Source organism: Egretta garzetta, unplaced genomic scaffold, assembly GCF_000687185.1.
Source record: "Egretta garzetta isolate BGI_Z169 unplaced genomic scaffold, ASM68718v1 scaffold434, whole genome shotgun sequence".
NCBI classification, from domain to species: Eukaryota; Metazoa; Chordata; class Aves; order Pelecaniformes; family Ardeidae; genus Egretta; species Egretta garzetta.
The window spans coordinates 1,726,430-1,744,766 of record NW_009259584.1 but is presented as its reverse complement, the minus strand read 5'-3'; the positions used below and the strand labels follow the sequence as shown (position 1 = coordinate 1,744,766).

The 18,337-nt window shown below is 35.3% G+C and overlaps 1 protein-coding gene across 1 annotated transcript in view; it reads left to right on the top strand.

Annotated features, from left to right (window-relative positions):
* MALRD1 (MAM and LDL receptor class A domain containing 1) overlaps window positions 1–18,337 on the top strand; it is a 276,978-nt gene that overhangs the window by 151,036 nt on the left and 107,605 nt on the right. Inside the window, exon 28 of the mRNA XM_009637718.1 lies at window positions 16,932–17,112. Within this exon, the coding sequence (XP_009636013.1) occupies window positions 16,932–17,112 (181 nt within the window). The remainder of the gene's footprint in view (window positions 1–16,931; window positions 17,113–18,337) is intronic.

Here is an 18,337-nt window from a genome sequence, read left to right as displayed (position 1 = left end):
AGCAGGAACTGTGAATGAAGGAAATGAACATTTCTTCCTCCCACATATCAGAATAATTGAGGCTCTTAATCTATCTGTGATACTAATTTTTCTTTCGCTCTAGGAATTTTGAATGACATGGAAATTTTTCAAAGGCTAATACAAACAAAAAAACATTTCCTTCATGATAATTGTGGATCTTATGGAATTAAAAATAAGGAGAATTATTTAATATTTAGCTGTAATGCTGGGCTCTAATGTGGAGCAGAAATAACTGGGTGTTGTCAAAATATGAGTATTTTTATGAAGAATTGGGGTCTTGTTTTCAAAAGACAGTGAGGACAACAAAAAATCCACAACCTACAAAAAAAAAAAACAACCCAAACCAAAACTTGTGACTATATCTGTCAAAAAATCATGTGGATGCTTTTCAGATTTTCATAATAAATAAAACCTATAAGATCATTATTTTGTTTCACTTTCAAAATCATACAAGTGAAAAAAATAAAATTCTTATAATGGAAAATATTCTAGTGAAAATGTTGTTTGTTGGATAGTAGTCGTTGAATAAAAATACAGTGAAATATTTTAAACTATTTCTAACACTCAACAGGAAAAAAAATAAAGGCATCAAGGACAAAAGAGTGCAAATAGCTTTCTTTTTATTTCCTTGCAAAATCATCTCTTTTCTATAAACCATTTAACGTCACCACATGTTTTGCATTATAATGGTAGGGGGAAGTTTGATACCACAAGTGCCATTTTATGATTAATAATTATGAATTTTTTTTAATGTCAATTGGTCTTCTCATTGAAATGCAAGAAGAATGGTGGAAAGGTCATATGAAACCACGTTGGAAACTCAGGCTAATGCAACTGTACAACACCATTCATTTTATATAGCTAACTTCTCAGTTTATTGAAAACTGTGTTTTGTTGTTTGAAATTAGAGTGAAATGGACCAGGCACTCAATCTACATTTGGCTGAATCAATAAATTAAGGCACAAACATGAAGCATCTATCAGCTTTTAAATAATTTTCTTAGATTTGTTTTCCATACATTTATACCATCTCATTTAGGCAGCTTAAAATATTACTTCTGCTAGTAAGTGTCAGTATAATAAAGCTACTCTGCCATTTATCCAATAAAAATCTGCAGCTTATATTTAGATGTTTTTTGGTCTTCCCCTCAGCTGCTCACTGTTGCCTTCCACTCCTTCCACTGAATAGCACAACTTAGTATCTTACTGTTTTCTAGTTTAATTTAGGTTGATCTGTATGGGAGAAAAGGTTCTTTAAATAAGAGTTTCCAATGTGATCCAGAAAAGGTAGTATTTAAATTTGGATACATGAACCATCTAATTCATTTCATTGATCAGTGAACAGAAGACAACTCTTGTTATTTATGACATGGAAATACTCATTAGATTTGAAGGATTCTGCTGTGCACAACATTATTCTGAGCATTTTGACAGTGTGATTCAGTTCAGAGTTGTGTTCAACGCAAGTTCAGAGGGAGTATGTTATCAAAAAGTTTATTAGCAGTTGCAGAATGATTTAGGTGAATTTACACCCCTTTAACACTTTATATACCAGCTGTGTTCTTCAAGTGTTACTAAAAGAATGAGAGTTCTCCTTTTTTTTCCAGCCTAGATGTTTTAAATCCTCCCCTGACTCACTAGCTGCACATTTTTAACCTTAGACTTTGCCTTAGACAACAGTATAGTCTGTTTAAGTCAGTACATCTGGAATTTAATCTCTATGCAAATTGCAGTCTCCTCCTTCCAAGTTGTACCAAGATTTGTTGTACAGAGAAATGAGATGTTTCTTCAGGTAAGATTTGAAATCTCTTGGTGACAGGGATGCAGTAAGACTGTTCTAAAGAGACCAGCTCTCTTGAAAATACCAATCTTAAAAGAGTCAAACATTTCAGTTTGAAAGGAAAATATTACTGTGTGTAGCTGAATAATCTGAATGGTCTTGAAAGTAATATCCAGAGAAGGTGTAGTCATATGAGGAAGAAAGGTACAGAAGACCATGTAGCAAGACAAAAGAAGGCACATCATGGTAAATGATACTAAAATATCTTAAAGCATACCATCTAGTTCATATTTTCTGAGTATACCAATCCAATGGCTACAAATCTTACAGTGGCTCATATAGGATGCCATTGCTATAGAAACTTCTTAGACTTCATCTTGAAATAGCCCTTTCCATACATGACATGATCAAACTGAATTTCTGCTGTAGGAGGGTTGGGGGTGGTCCATTCCTCCACAAATCCCTTGGAGTTCTCTTATTTTTAGTTGTTTTGCCACTTAGTGGTTATATCTTTCCTTCAATGTTGCAACATTTCCTTAGTTCACACAAACAGATTTATATTCTTCTGATAATTAGCTCTGTGCTTATTGGCTGTAGGGAATAAATCTGTTTAGAAAACACAGACAGAACTTCTGCGCTGTCTGCAACATCTAGAGAAAAACTGAAGAAACGTGGAATCAATGTTATCACAACTACTGAAACTCTAAACCAGAAGTGGACTATGTAACAATTGCTGCACTGGGAAGAAATGGAAGGATAACTGAGGGATTTTCATTGAAAAATGAAACATTAATGAAAGAGAAAAAATGCCACTGAATTTCCTGTTCTACCTTAGTTTTATTTGTATTTGACAGGTTGAAAGTTATTACAAATTCTCTTTTACATGTTTGCAGTGTGGCTGATGCTTGTTCTTATCCTTGTTTTCAGACCTATAATTTTGCGTTTATGTGGGCAACTTATTTCTATGTTACCACAGGAAAGACATCTTAGAAAGGGATCTCTGCACTTTCTCCAGTATGGAGCACAGGACCTGCTGTTAAATCATAATTTGTCCCAATGTGGGTGGTATTCCTGTTACTTAAGGTCACAGATGCCTCCAGTGCAGCCACTGCAGCAGTCACCCTAGCCTCTCTCTGCTGATGGTGGGGTTTTACTCACTATGTCAAAGGGAGTCTTCAGTGTGATTTATCTCATTCTAAAGTAAGCATCTATAAGAGGAAAGGTGGCTATTGCTTTCCATATAGTTTTCTGTAGACTTGTAACTGTATATAGTAGCATTCAATAAGCAATATTGGGTACATTCAAGTATGTCACTGGATAAATATTTGAATTTTTGACATTTCAGTAAATATCTTTGGAAACTTATGTAGATATTTCATATCTATGCTGGCAATGCAAATGCCAAGATCTCATTAATCTGTTTGCAAAGTTTTACCTTCTACATCCCTACCATACTGTATATATTTATATATTTATAACTTTATAAGTCCTTGAACATGTAAGTGGTGACCACTAGAGAGAGAATCAGGGAGTAAGAGGGGATCTCACTGAAAGGTTTTAATATAATAAGATCTGACAGTTATGAGAGTCCTCAATTTGTAAAGAATATATTTCACAACTACAGATTAAAAATTTAAATCAGCTATCTAGTTCCTTGGCATTCTCTAAGACATAAATAGTTATATCCATCAGATATTACAGAGGCAGGACTTGAGCATCCCTCTTAAAGATGTCTCTTTGCTCAGGTTTCATTCAGTGAAGCTTAAAAATATTCATCGAGCTTTGACTATATAAAGAGCTCACTATTTTTTTTCAGCCTTGGTATTTTGATTCCCCTGACCCTTTCCAGGTCATCTAATATCCCAGAGGATGTGTTCTATATTCCTACAAGACCAAAAGCTACAATCACATTGAAAAGAATATTCTAATAGAATACAAATAAGCTGTAAAAGTAAATGTCACAAAGAAAGAAGTACAGTTATATCCTAGTGAACCTCCCAGTACATCAAAGTAGGGATGACACCTGACTGACAGGAATCACTCTCCTATACATCTGAAAAAGCATAAGGTACTTGTGATGATTAGAAGGGAATATTCATGTCAATCCTTGTCCTGCAGACTTGTCACTCTGAAGAAGTGACAGATGAAATATTTAGTAAAATTTGGAAAGTTTTAATGTCATTATACAAGAATTAAGAATTATTATTGCTAGTCCTAAGTATTATTATTAGTCTTATGAGTATATCGTATTGCTCTGAAAGAATCTTACTTTTTTTAAAAAAAAACCCCGTATGTTTAGTTTACAGAAGATATATGTACTTATTTCCTTTTTTTATTCCAAATTTTTTATTTTTGTCTCAGCAGAATCCCTCTAAAGATATGTTTTCCCATTCCTTACATTCAATTTTATATACAGAATCAAGGTGGTATTAGAAGTGAATTGCTAAATTGAAATATTGATTAAAACAAACAAAATCTCTAAAAGGTTCCAGGTGTTTTGTTCAGCCAAACTGGCTTTGCCTTGGGGCTTTTATTTTTCAAGGCAGCTGTAATGATAATGCTTTAATTCTTCATGAATAAATCTTCACAGTTTGAAGAGCTGAGAGGACTTTCACACAGACTAATTCCATGATTCTCACCTCGTGGAACTGATTTTGTAAATGCTGTGACACTGTGGATAGAAAAATACTTCTGACCTTAGCCACTAACTGTCAGCATTCCAGAGAAGAAAGGTTAAGTCCCACCAGCACAGCTTCTGCCTGCTCACTGTCTCACTCAAATAGTACTTTGATCCATGTGGTTGACTAGAGTAAGGTGCTCCACTTCCAAGCGCATCTTTGCCCAGGATTGGCCACACACAGTGATAAAATGTTCCAAGATAAGGCATGCCAATGAGAAAGGGAAGTTTGGTCCCACTGCCTGAAAAGTTTGAAATTCAATTAAATATTGAATAAGCATCCAAACTGGTAGGTACTTATCTGAGTTGAGCAATATATTGATCTTTCTATTTAGTTTGTATTAAACACTGATTCAGTGTGAGAACATCTAGACCAGGTTATTTTCTTTCATTTTATGGAGAGAGAGATGTATTTTCTTCCTGTTTCAGTGGCCACAGAAAAAAAACCTGACAAAGTCACTTTTTGGATGTAGCTCAGCAATACTTTCTGTCCTAGCTGAAAGTTTCAGTCAACATTCAGTAAAGGCAATGAAAATGCTAAGCTACTCTAAACCATCTGACTTATTTCAGACAATGTACATAAATAGATGGGCACAGTCATACATGAAACAAAAGGTCCTTCACCATCATCCTAAAAGATGTCCTGGACATACACATTGGCAGTATCTGGTGTGATCTGTCATCCTGAGATGTGAGTTTTACCCATGTCCCAGTTTCACCATGGCTGGTCGCATGCACAGACTTTCCAAGGCACTCAACTGTGCAGTCAGCTCCCTCCCTGGTGGGTGCTCTGGGGTTAGGATGCAACATGGATGTAATGACTGGTTCTGGAGTTATTAGGGGCATGCACCCCCTATTTGGACAACAAGTTAGCATTCCTTCTCTCATTCCATGACCCAACCAATAAAGGCGAACATTAATGGGTGAAAAAAAAAAAAAAGAAAAGAAAAAATATCTAGAGTACGGTTCTTAAAGGACAAGAAGTAATAAGAGTTGTCAACACTATATTGAAGTTCCTTGATTTTACATTTAAGATGTGTAGGTGAGTTAAAGAGTTAAAGATGCTTCATAAACAGCTGAAATTTGATATGTGATTTTGCCTCACATCTTCAAATATGGTATCCAGACTATTTTCTATAGAAGGAAAAACATGACAGATCTTAGGTTATCTTATTTCTGCAAATGTCTTTTTATGATCTTGATTCATAAACTGGTTTGTTACACCTCTTACTGTATATGTTCTGTATTTGTTGAGACAGTCAGTATAAGTAAAGGTTTGACTTTTATTTTATAATCCAAGGAATCTAGCATTGCACAATATTTAGCACACTGTCCTTGAGTTTGGCAACTATGGAGGGCTGTAACAGATGTCCAGAGTCTTCCCAGAGCTTTTGTAACTGTGATTAATTCTCTTTCAAGCTTTGATTTTTCCAGAAAATTACAGTTGCCTCAACTCTAAGATGGAACAATCTGAGGATACCTGTAAAACATGATTAAAACAAAGGTGGGACAAGATTTGAGACAAAATGGAACTAAGTTGCTTGAAATGAAATTGCTAATGGTCTTATAAAATGGCTTTGATGTTTATTGTTACTCAGTCTTAGTGATAGAACTGAAGGAAAAAAATAAAATCCAAGCAATCACAGTTGTATCCCTTAAGCTACCTAAAACCCCAAATCAAACCAAAGTGGATTATGCTAGGAAATGAAGAAGAAATTTTTGCCTTTGAGGAGAAAGGAGGGCTGGGAGGGCTAGGAAATGAAGACAGGATGAAGTAGGACAAAGTACCTAATGAATTGTCCTTTACAAAGAGTTGTTGTTTTATTTCTCTATTCTAATTGGTAAAGATAACATAAAAAATGAAGATGTATTTTAAGACCCTAAGCACATAGAAGTATATTTGGTGGAAAGAGTATCATGGGAATGTAGAAAGATGCAAACAAGAAACAGAAGAGTTTGCTTGGCTATAAATGAAAGCTGTCTATAGTGAAATCTAGTAGATTTAATAGTTTTGACAGGATAAATCAAAGTTTTAAGAAGGTGATACTGAGAATAATTCAGAGAAAATCAATAAACTATTCTTGACCTCCTAGTATAGATTTCTTTTCCAAAATAAGAGCTTTTAAGGTATAACTTCATCTTTTCTAATGAGCAATGTAATTGTTATTCCTTGAAATGCCTACCTACTTGAAAAAAAAATCCTGTCTCCAGATGAATTACCAGTCACTTTTTATCAAAGGGTTTTTGAAACTGGCTTTTGTCAACTCAGCACTTACAGCAATTAAGAACCAAGAGTCTTACCATTTAGCTCCTAGAAAGATTGCAAGTGCTGACACGTGTGACAGCGTGAGCTGCTAACGCCTTCTGATGCTCTGAAGGAATTCACTATGAGATTCCTTAGTTCCAAAACTGGTGCATTTTTAAAAAGGAATCTCATCAGTGGTATAAGTTTATTTATTGAATTTGTTCATTAGAATGCATGTTCCTTGCTGAAATGCATATTCCTTTGTTACAGTGTTGTTAATTTTGGAAATTAAAATTGGGGAAAAGATATTTCAGAGAGTGAAAATTGTCAATGCTTTGCACAAAGGAGGAAATGAAAGGGAGGGATGGATGGGCTTTGTCATTAACTCTTATTATGAAAACCTGCTGAGACTAATACATGCAGACTGTCTAAAAAAAGGCTTGAAGGCTGAAATATCAGTGTTTCATCTTACTGTTTTGCTTCTTTCTATAATGTGCTGTGAAAATGCAATTATATGATTTTGTAAGTTATCCTTAAAAGTTAAGCCAATTTTTCATGCATACTAATGTATTTAGGCAGGATACATTTTGCCTGGATCAAATAACTTCTTAAAGATACCATCTGATCAGCTTGATGTTTCTTTTTCAAGTGTTTTTATAGAAGGCAAAGACATACTAAATAGAGTTTCTGGTTCCTGTCAAAATATAACTCTGAAAAATTAGAGAGAAACTGATTTCTAACGTATTCTCTTCAGTGCTGAGAATCACGAATTTTCATTGAAGTCACTGGAACTTGAGTAAGCTCATCACTTTCAGCAGCGTATCCCTAAAGTAAAACTCACCCTGTTGCATACTCATCACTAACATTTTCCAGTCTCCTGGGACCATTACTCTGTACATTGTTGCAGTTCTGTTATCTGCTTTTTTATTGTTGTTGTTGTGTTTTCTTCTTATTTTTTTGCTACCTCCATTCGCTGAGTATTTCAGAATCCTGTAGCATGCATCCCTCAGCATTCCTGAGTTTAGTGATGGAAAGTGTAAATTTTGGGTTTAAAATCTGTACCTACATTGAAATTGTTTCTGTTTGTCTCTCAGAGCTATTCTCGGTTGACTTAATTTTGCAATTATATGTTTAACACAGAGCTTCAACATTCAGATAATTAGCAGTAATTTCCTAAATGTAACAGTGATCTTAACCACAAGTCTCTGTGGGTTATTTAATAGGAGAGACAAATTTTCAAAGCAGTAGCTAAGGGCAGAACAGGAAATAACTACTGCTCTGCCCAGATTTTCCTACATGATTAACAACATGTACAGATGTTTTATTTGGTTTGTTTGCATACACTTACCAACCTTATACTTAACGTACGGAGCATATGTCTTTCTCTAAAATAAAGTAGCCTGTCAAAGCTGAGATGAGTTATTGTAACCAGTGCTGTTATAAAGTGCCACAGAACTGTTCGTATTGAATTGTTATCAGCCTGGTGATTGACAGGGTGCCAGAGGACACGCATGCTCGTTCATAACTCAAATCTTCATGACCTTATTGTCTGCTCTCATTTTTCTTCATGTCACCATGAAGAAAAAAGGAACAAAAGAAAAGAGGATAGAGGAAAGGAGAGAAAAAGTGAACTTAAAATTCAAATCCGGGGTGAACAAATCTTAATTTCAGTTCATTCTTTAACTCATTTAAATAGTTTTAATAATTTGATACTGTATGTGGATTTATCTGATTTAGAGCTTTTTTTTGCTTGAATGAAATATAAGGTCAAAATCTGTAGGGTTAAGTTACTGTTTTCAAATAATCTAAGCAATATTCTTTTAGGAAGTTAAGTTTTAAGACAAAATCAGTGAGAAATGAAAAAAGAGATAGAATCTGTCATGTGCTTTGAAAATAACTTTAGGTGAAGAAGACACAATAATCACATCTTTTTCTTTTAAGATAAGAGATTCTGCTATACAGCATCAATTCTCAGTTTTAATGCATTTTAATGTGCCTTTTTTTTTTCCCCAAGCTACATATGAAAGACTTAGTCCTAGGAACCAAGATCTTTAAAAATAAGCAAGTATTCTGTGCACTGCAGTGTTGAAGTAGCAACAGCCCAAATCTATAAAGAAGGTGCTCAGAACCTTCTGAAAACAGGACTCCCTCTCAAGCAATGAAACCTAAATAAGTAAATAGGTGATACTCTAAATGTCAGCAAAGATATTTACTGTTCTGTGATTTGGAGAAATGTAGCTTCATAGAAAAGGTCTTAAAACATGGGCAAATGAAGAAAAGCTGTAATTTTTCTTCCTTCCCCTCCTGTTTCAGTTGGTGTACATGTAAAAGTGCAGGACTACACTCCTTGTTGAGTAATAGGAGATAGCAGGGAAGGAACATACTTCATCATGGGATATTTCATCTTTAAACTACTTGTTCAGCCATCAAAAGGCTTTAATGATGATATTATATTAAGGAAAGTAAAACTTCATCAAAACCAGATTTATTAGTTAACTGATTTTGCACACCATGAAAATACACCTGCTTCTAAACCAAGAAGAAATAGCCTGAAAAGTAAACTGCGCTCCTGAAATACTCTTGTAAAACAGAGGGATTACCATGCATCAAAACCTAGAGAAATGAGCAGTGCCGTTAAAGTCACATTATGTTCATTCTATACTATGTTTCTGTGATTTGCATAACACATATCTTTTTTAGAAAATTCTGGATGGTAACGGCTTGCCAGGAAGACACCATTTTTAAAGGAGCCTGAAAGCAGAGGAGAAAAGCTTTCTCCTAACAGTTTAAAAAAGTATCTAAAAAGAGTTTGACTTCCCTCAAAAGTCTGAAGGGTGCAGAAAGAGAAGCCATTTGATACAGTGAATCCCGAAAGTCTTTACTGTATTAATAATAAACAGTTCATGTTTTTTGATGAATCATATTAAAATATTCTGTCTATGATTAAAAAACCCTCAAGTATATTTGGTTTGAAGACTCCAAGAATATTTAGCAAATGTTTTTATTGCCTCCATCCATTTGGTAAGCTCAGCTTCATTTCCTGTGGCTCTGCTGAAATAAATATCAGATGCAAGTGAACCAGGGAAATATTTTGAACACAGCTCAGAACATGAATAGAAGGAGAGGTGCAGATCGAGAACAAAGTCTGGGTTTCATTGCTCTTTCACTGCAGACATAACGAGGCAGATTGTCTCATAGCGGAACCTTTATAACTGCATCTGAAATACTTAAGTGTATTCTTCTGACAGAGAGTGTATTCATAAGAAGTTTCTTTGCAACATCTAGTAATGGAAAATTTCATACTTCTCTTGCAATGCTTTGGATCCAGTTCCTAATATCATTCTGACTGTGTTAGAAATGTAGCCTTGAGAATAATGTTGGTTTCAGCTGCATAGAAAAAATATTAAACTTGGCCAAAAAATAAAAGGAATTCTAAGACAGAAAGAAATCCTCCCTCTCCTTTATTCTTAGTATCCCCAGCTGAATTAATGAGTATGCTGAGCCCAGTAAGATATACTTACCTCCTGTAGTTCTCAGAAGAGAGGTTATAAACACTTTAGATCGTTCTTCAGATCAAGACAAGCATGAAGAGGATTCTGAATTGCAACGTAATGAAATTGTTAAGAAATAATTCCCCTCAGATTATCAGAAAGTAGATTGAAATCCTCTGAATACGAATATGAATTTTCCAATATGGCCAGGCATATAGGCTTACAGATCTAAACAGGTTATGGTCTTCTTAGAAGTAATTCTGCCATTTTCTGAGAGTGTTTATCCCTCAGCATGATGGGTCGGTGGAAGACCAGGGCCCACTGCTACAAGTCAATGGGAAAACATGCCTTTTACTGTTAAGTTTTCCTTAATGATGGCACATCACCTCAGCTTGACCTTCAACTGTGTTCAACCCATAGAGGGCAGTGACATGCAATTAATAATTTTTCAGAGCCTTCAATGAAAACACCCTCATTCACGACTCTTTTTACTGGTCTTGGCATGTGGTTTTGGGAAGAAATTAAATTTTGTTCGCTGATCTGTCAATATCATTGGACTTACAGAATTTCTCAGGTTGACTTTAGGAGATTACAAGGTACAGAATTACAAAATAGGTTGTAAAAATTATGTTCTGAGGAACTTTTCAGACATGTTGTCCAGCAGTATTCTGCACTGATAAATAGTGGATCACGTGGCATGAAGAAAGAGGTCCAAAGTAGAAATACACATGATAAACTAGCAGGTGTTCTTCTATTGTAGCCTGTGATCCACTTGTCCTGTAAAGCTTATGGGTATGGCCAACAAATAACGCTCTTTAACATTTTTTGTCTGCAACAAGATTAGGTGATCATTAAGGTTATTGATACTGCTGGGTCCCTCCCTTCCCACTGTTCTGGGATGGAAAAAATAAACATTGCAATCTGAATCTATGATGAAGACACTGTTGATAAACTGGACTAAATATCTCTCTTTTCTGCTATAGGTAGAGATATATGTTACCGGGTTGGCTTGCCTGATACCAACTTTTTGTCTGTCAGGAGGTATAACAGGTCAACATGGCTGTTTCATTTTTGACACACTGGAACATTTAGACTATGTTGGCTGCTATGATTGTATTTGCATAGTGAAACTTCTGCCTGCTCTTGGGATGACATTCTGCACCTCTTTTCCTTCTAGGAAGTTCTAGTGGTTACCTATGTATTTCCATAAGGAAAACATCTGAGATTCCAAGAACAAGAATTATTATAATACTTGGAGTTTTTATTGATACCTCACACTGTACAGTTTCCTCCTGAAATACTTATTATTTAAATGCTAATTAAGTGTTAGGTATAGTAATTGAAATAGTGATATACACACAAGGATGGACTTTTGAAAGGACACACTGATTCACTGGGTTTTCAAAGAAGCAATGAAACGCTATTGGTCATGGCTGAGAGTCACAGAAGAGCATCCACGTCTTAACTGTTCGCAAGATTTTTTTATAGACTTCACTTGCAAAGGAAGGGGAAATATTTAGAGTCCTTTTCCCAGAAGAGGGATGGGGCTCAGGAGGAATCATGGATTTGTACCTTTGAATAGGTAATACATAGGCAGTGGATTCCTGTATAATGACTTAGACCAGCATAGGAACGAGTTTCTTGATAATGAATAAAAGATAAACCTGGGACTATGGTATAGAAGACACTTTAAAATTGGTTATTTTGGTATTATAGATAGAATTCAGCTAGCAAAGGAGAAATCTGTTCACAAAGAGGCAAGATAGTTTAAAGAATGGACTGTATAGATCATAAAGCAAGAGTTGGACGAAGGCTTTAGGAGTCCTCAAACTATGAGATGAGGAGAGCTTCTGAATTTTAAGTTATTGGTGTTCTTTGAGATGTTATGCAGAAGAGTTTACAAAATATTAATATAGACCACATAAGAATTTAGAACAATTTTAGCACTGATAAAATTACAAGCTTGTGTGGCATGCAGATTGTGGGGCTGTTCACAAGTCATAAAAGGAAACATAAGAAAAAAAGATTAAGTTATTTTAGCCACATTTCCCCTCAGCTGAGGGAGACATTCACAGAAAGATACTGAAGAGATAGTGTGAGATTTTATTCTGAACAGAAAAAACATCTGATGGTTGTCATATATTAGCAGTGATGTGTCATTGTTAGCATTCTGCTGTCAATAGGATATCTTCCTAAAAAAAATAGACTTTGACCAAGCTTTTAGGAAAAAATATTTTGCTTGTGCATTCTGTGTCAGTGAGATATGAGACCCTCCCTTCTCTCCTCTTTCAAAGATTTCCATATCTGTAATAGCCAAAAATTGTAATTGTCTCATAGTTCAGAACTGCAATTTAGCCTTTTGTTTTGAAAGATCAGGGTTTTTCCTTTCACATACACAGGTTTCTGGATGCTATTTTTTCATGTAACTTTGGAATATCCTCCTTGGCTGAGGATGGTAGGCTGGTGATTTAAGTCATGCAAGAATCTTGTCTATCACTGTGCTTAGCTGGAGTGGAAACACAGGCAATAAGATGATGCAAATGGGAAACTGAATGGTGACATGGTTTTAGGAATGCAAGGTAGAGCGTGAGGTGAACAAATCTGAACTGGAAGGAAGGCCAAGGCAAACGTAATGAGACATAAGGAAGATAATAACATGACTTTGATACAAAAGTGTTGGTGTGAGGAAAAGAGAGACTGGGATTATGTGCAAGTAAGTGTAGCAAAGAAGGATATGTGGAGCCTAGAGTAAGATGCTTACAGCGGAGACGAGGGCTGCTTTTTATTTCCACCCTGACCAACAGCCAGAATAATCAACCCACACACAGAGAGGCAGCACTGATACTATCCACCACAGCCACAGGTCTTACCCATCTTTTATCAGTCTGTTGGACATAGAGTTAGACCGGGCCTTTTGCCACCAGCAAAAGTTTGTGTCAGAGCAAGATTAGCCTCATGAAAACAGAAAGAAAGGTGACGCTGTGGCCTCCAGCCTCCTCTATGCTGAGACACATTTCTTCTGATTGTCATATATATTTTACATATCTCTCTTTTACATTAATACATGTATATGGGAGTGAAAAAGATCAAAGGATTTCTGTATGCAATGGGCAGGTAAAAGCACAGACTGGTTTTTTTTTTTTTCCCTCAAGCCATATTATTGTTTGTTTTAGAAGCAAACACATTCCAAAGATATGAAAGAAATGCCAAAGCACCAGACAGATTAAATGGCTGGAGAATGCAGAAAACAAAACAATAATTCATAAAATGGAATCTGCAAAGCTTACAAATGATGATCCTCTCATGCCAAACATGTATCCAGAAGAAGCATATCGCTTACGTGCCTTAGCCAAGCCAGCCCCACTGTCTGGGCCTGGGGAGAGGAGGAGAGCCAAGCTTCTTGCTTGTCTCTTCCTTTCCCACCTCTTCCTTAGCTGTTTCATGCAATGTGCAGGGCCTGTGTTTTTGAGGGGACTTTTCATTCCGGATTAGAACAGCCTTCATGCAGTTATGCAGGGGATGAGGTTGCTTTTCATTTTGTTATGTAGAGCTGTAACGGAGCCAGTGAAAAATCAGCCTTTCATGCTTTATGAAGTACTGCTGATGTATAGGAACTGCTACTGTTGAACCCAGACAGGAAAAGAAATGTCTCTCTCTTCTACATTTTATTTGTGTACTCATATTCAAGAATTTGTGAAGTGCAAGAAGACTGCCATTTCTGTTGTAAAGTTTCTATCTGAAAAAAATTGTTCCTAGCAAAAAGCATTTCAGTGTCTCAGTGTGGAAAAAAAAATGTTCCAGTTCCTGTAACTGCATAAAGATTTTGTACTTTATGGCTCTGATACCATAGAAAAATGGATTGCTACAGCATTTTTATGTGGGTATTTATAAAGAAATATGTGATCAATATTACTTGTTACTCGCAGCATCCTTTACTCAAAAATCAACATGATAAACGTAACATAAGTCTGAACAGAATGTCATGTAATAAAATATAATGTGAAATCAAAAAAAAATCAGGCTAGCAGAGACATGAGGTTCATATTCTGGTTAACTGTGCTATGTTTAACATTTCCAGATTTTATATAAATATTTTTCTCTATATATTTTAAGAAACTCTACTGACTTCCATACATCCAAGCTTAAACACATACATTTTTTTATAGATCTGTGGATTAATGTTGGAATAGATACAAGTTTTGAATTTTTCTATCTTGCTTAAATGCATGAAAGTAAAGGAATTTCCTTATCATTTAGTAGTATTATTATCCACTTAAGTTCATGACTAGAACACGCACTGAGGTACTTCTGTAAAACTAATAAGTAATTTCTTACAAATAATATTTGGGAAATTTTCCAAAGAGTTCTCAAGGGCAGGTAGAAGAGGTTCCATGTACAACAAATAGTTTAAATGTTAGAAAGTGCTTCTCTTCTGGTCTTTTTGTATTCTATGTTGGAGACCTTAAACCCAAATGCAACTCATCATAACCATAAATTTTATTAATGTCATGGATAGATCAAAGATGTTTACCAGCTAAACAAGTTACCCAAATAATATGTAATAGTCTTCTGGAGGTTATTCAAAAATATCAGAATCAATGGAATAGATATTGTTGAGTTACTCAAATAATTAAGTTAAATTGTTGACTACATATTTGATGAATAAGAATAATATGAGTAAAGTTAAGATAGATTTGCTAAACTGTTTTACCACTGTTAAAATCAGCTTTGATTACCGTATCTACTCTTACTGAGCTCAGTGTTAACATAGAGTCCTCCAGGCTGTGTTTCCAGGTTCAAATGTAAATGGAAGTTTTAGAAAAGGTCTCACATTCGCTCTGATTCCAGTCCCCCTTAATCGCATTGATTATAGGCCTGAGAGGGTTTTCTTCACTGGGAGGGTGGTTGGTCACTGGAACAGCCTCCCCAGGGAAGTGATCATGGCACCAAGCCTGTCAGAGTTCAAGGAGCATCTGGATGACGCTCTTAGTCATATGGTTTAATTTTAGGTAGTCCTGTGAGGAGCAGGGGGTTGGATTTGATGATCCTCATAGGTCCTTTAGAACTTGAGATATTCTATGATTCTGTTAAATGAATGGATCTCTAATGTGATGGCACCTTGAATCAGGAGTCTCACTGGGAGAAAAACATTGAGAAAATCAAAGCCAGTTGTCATCAACTGTGGAATTAGTGGTGCAAAGCACCAGCGAGGCCCTGTTATATTTTCTCTTTAATGGACTGTGTCATTGGCTTTAAACCAATGAGACGTAACTGAAGAAGCAATGCCTAAACTTGTCTCTGTAGGTGCTTGTGTGCTCAGTTATCATGACTTATAAAGGGCTGCTACCACTACTGGTCCAACACCATTAGTAGTGTGCAGCAATAGAGTTGTTCAGCCAAATATCTATGACTTCACACGCAGTTATGGAGACCCTTCCCCAAGTTTTCTTTCCCATTTAGCAATTTAAAGTAAAGTTGCCATTGTTTTCAACTAACTTGTTTACAGTTAATGATGATTTTCCAGAACGCCAGCATCAAGCCACAATTCAGTATCTCTTTGTTTTGGTAGGTCTGAGGACCTCCTTCTAAGAGATATGAACAATTCTCTGAGCTCCCTGATTCAGAAACAACTAATATAATATTTCTGTACATGCTTATCTTCATTTTCCTACTTAGAATACAATATCTAAAGCACCAAGATTCATTTTGTCATCATAAATATGCATAAGATAATGTTATTAACATAAATCTGATCTAACAGGTTCACCATGTATAAAGAAATGTAATTAGTTTGCTTCCCTGCTTATTTTTACTGTTGTCTCTATTTTCCTTAGATTTTTCTTGTTCATGTGCTACTTTCTTAGAAACTTTGTTATGCCTTACATTTAGTGGTTTGATGCATCGCAGTGTTTTTATTAACCCTAGCTGGAGTACTAATGGGTTTTGATAAGAAAGACTAGGAAAAAATTTCCCATTTACAATTTGGATGATTAGTCACACAGTCATAAAGAAAAATTAATTTGGACACATACAAAACTTTGCAAATATTTATATTCGGTGCCATCATATATATGTATCATCCATTCACAGCAATTGGAACTGGTGCATCTGCATTCTAATACTACTATTAAAAAACAGAGCATGTTGTTTGTTGCTGACTTGCCAGTTAAGTGATATGATTGGACATTTAAGGAAAATCTTTAAAATATATTAGCATATTTGAAAGTCAGAATATTCTTATTTTCCTGCAAATAAACTATACTAAACATGTAATTATCTTCCATATGTTAGGTTTTCCTCCCTTGTATTACCACTGTCACAACTTTTTAAAGATTCTACCTATGTGATACCCTAATTTTAAAATGGTAGACTAACCTTGTATCCAGTAATATATTCTAAACACAAAGAATGAATTTCAGTATTTTATGAAGTTAAATACAACTTTACCAAAATGGACTGTTTTGGAGTTCAATCATACACATAGTAATTTCTTTACTGAGACTCCATCTACTATTGATGTTTATGTGATTTGTATGGTAATCATCTCATTTCACTACTTTTCCTATTATCCTAGCAATGCATATATTTTCCATTTCTTGACAAAAGTGAAAGGGTGCCTTCCAGTCTTCTCTCTGTTTGTACTTTTTTTCCAAACCCCATTATTTGATAATCCATACTTACATGTATTTTACTGTATATATTTTATTCAAACTTCAGACTGATGATGGGATTGTGAAAATATGGAGTGAATCAGGAGATCATGGTGATAAGTGGAATGAAGTCCAGATACACTTGGGGAAATTGAGGAATTTTGAAGTTATCTTTGAAGGCATTCGTACAAGAGACTTAGGAGGAGGAGCAGCAATAGATGACATAGAGTTCAACAACTGCACAACAAGTAAGTTCAAGAGGGAAGCTTCTAGAGGGATGGTAAATGAGATATAGGATGTTCTTGCTTGTTTTTAAATACATCACAGTTTTACTGTTTTCATCATGTCACTTTGTAAAATCAGTTATGAATACATTGTTTACACTCATAACTTCAATACCATTTTCTACTCATGCAGAAAACCTTGCATTAGTGCAGCATTCTCACACTAAATTATTGCAGGTAAATCCAAGAAATGCTTGAGGTTTTGTTTTCTCAATTTATTTGGGTTTGAGTAAGAACTTTCCTTCTTTAATTCATTGGTAAGGTTTTGAGTATCTGATGATGTATATAACAATTTTATATAAATTATGTCAGATTATGTCAAATGAAGTCTGTATTCTCCCTATTTTATCATAAAGGCTCTTGCCATAAAAATTAGTTGAGACTACATATGAATCACTGTCACTATTCCTTTTCCCATTTCAGTTCAAATGTTAAGGCCAGCTAAGTAAAGAAAACCTTTGACTCCTTCACAGGGTGCTCTATTTAAATCATATTTTTGTGGACGTAGGTTAAAATAGGAACAGAGTTTTCCTCTAGAAATAAAAAAAAAAAAAAAAAAAAAAAAAAAAAAAAAAACGGGGGGGGTGTGGGCGCTTTAGACCAGGCTGTGGCCATACAAACTGCACTTTGCCCAGGGATCCATGAACAGTATGTACCCAAAAGGTTTTGGGTTTTAAAAGATGCGACTTAAAGCAAATTGTCCAAAGTAATTAGGTAGTAAACCTCATGGCAGCAACAAACCATAATTTTCCATTCAGATTCATACCTACTCTATTTTCAGCAGCCTTCTTTCAAATACTTCCTGCCTTCCATCTCTGAGAGTTTCCCTCAACAATCTCAACATAAGAAAAAAAAAAAAAAAAAAAAAAAAAAAGAAGATAAAAACTGGGTGGATTGTGGCTTCCATCAAGAAAGGATATGGTCTTTATCCTTGGTACAAAACAGTGTGACACAATATAAGTGTGTATGTCAAGTGAGGTGATTATTACTGACTCCATGTATCAACACTGAGTTTTGGGGAAGTTATTTGGGCAAGCTTTAATCTCCTGCCATGGTATGGATGCCCATTATCAGTTGGAGTATGGAAAGAGCAACTTTTGATCTAGTTTCATCTGAAAAATGCAGGTTTTGCATTCAGAAATTGCTCTGTGGCATAAATCAAACAATGGAAACTGGATACAACTTGGGA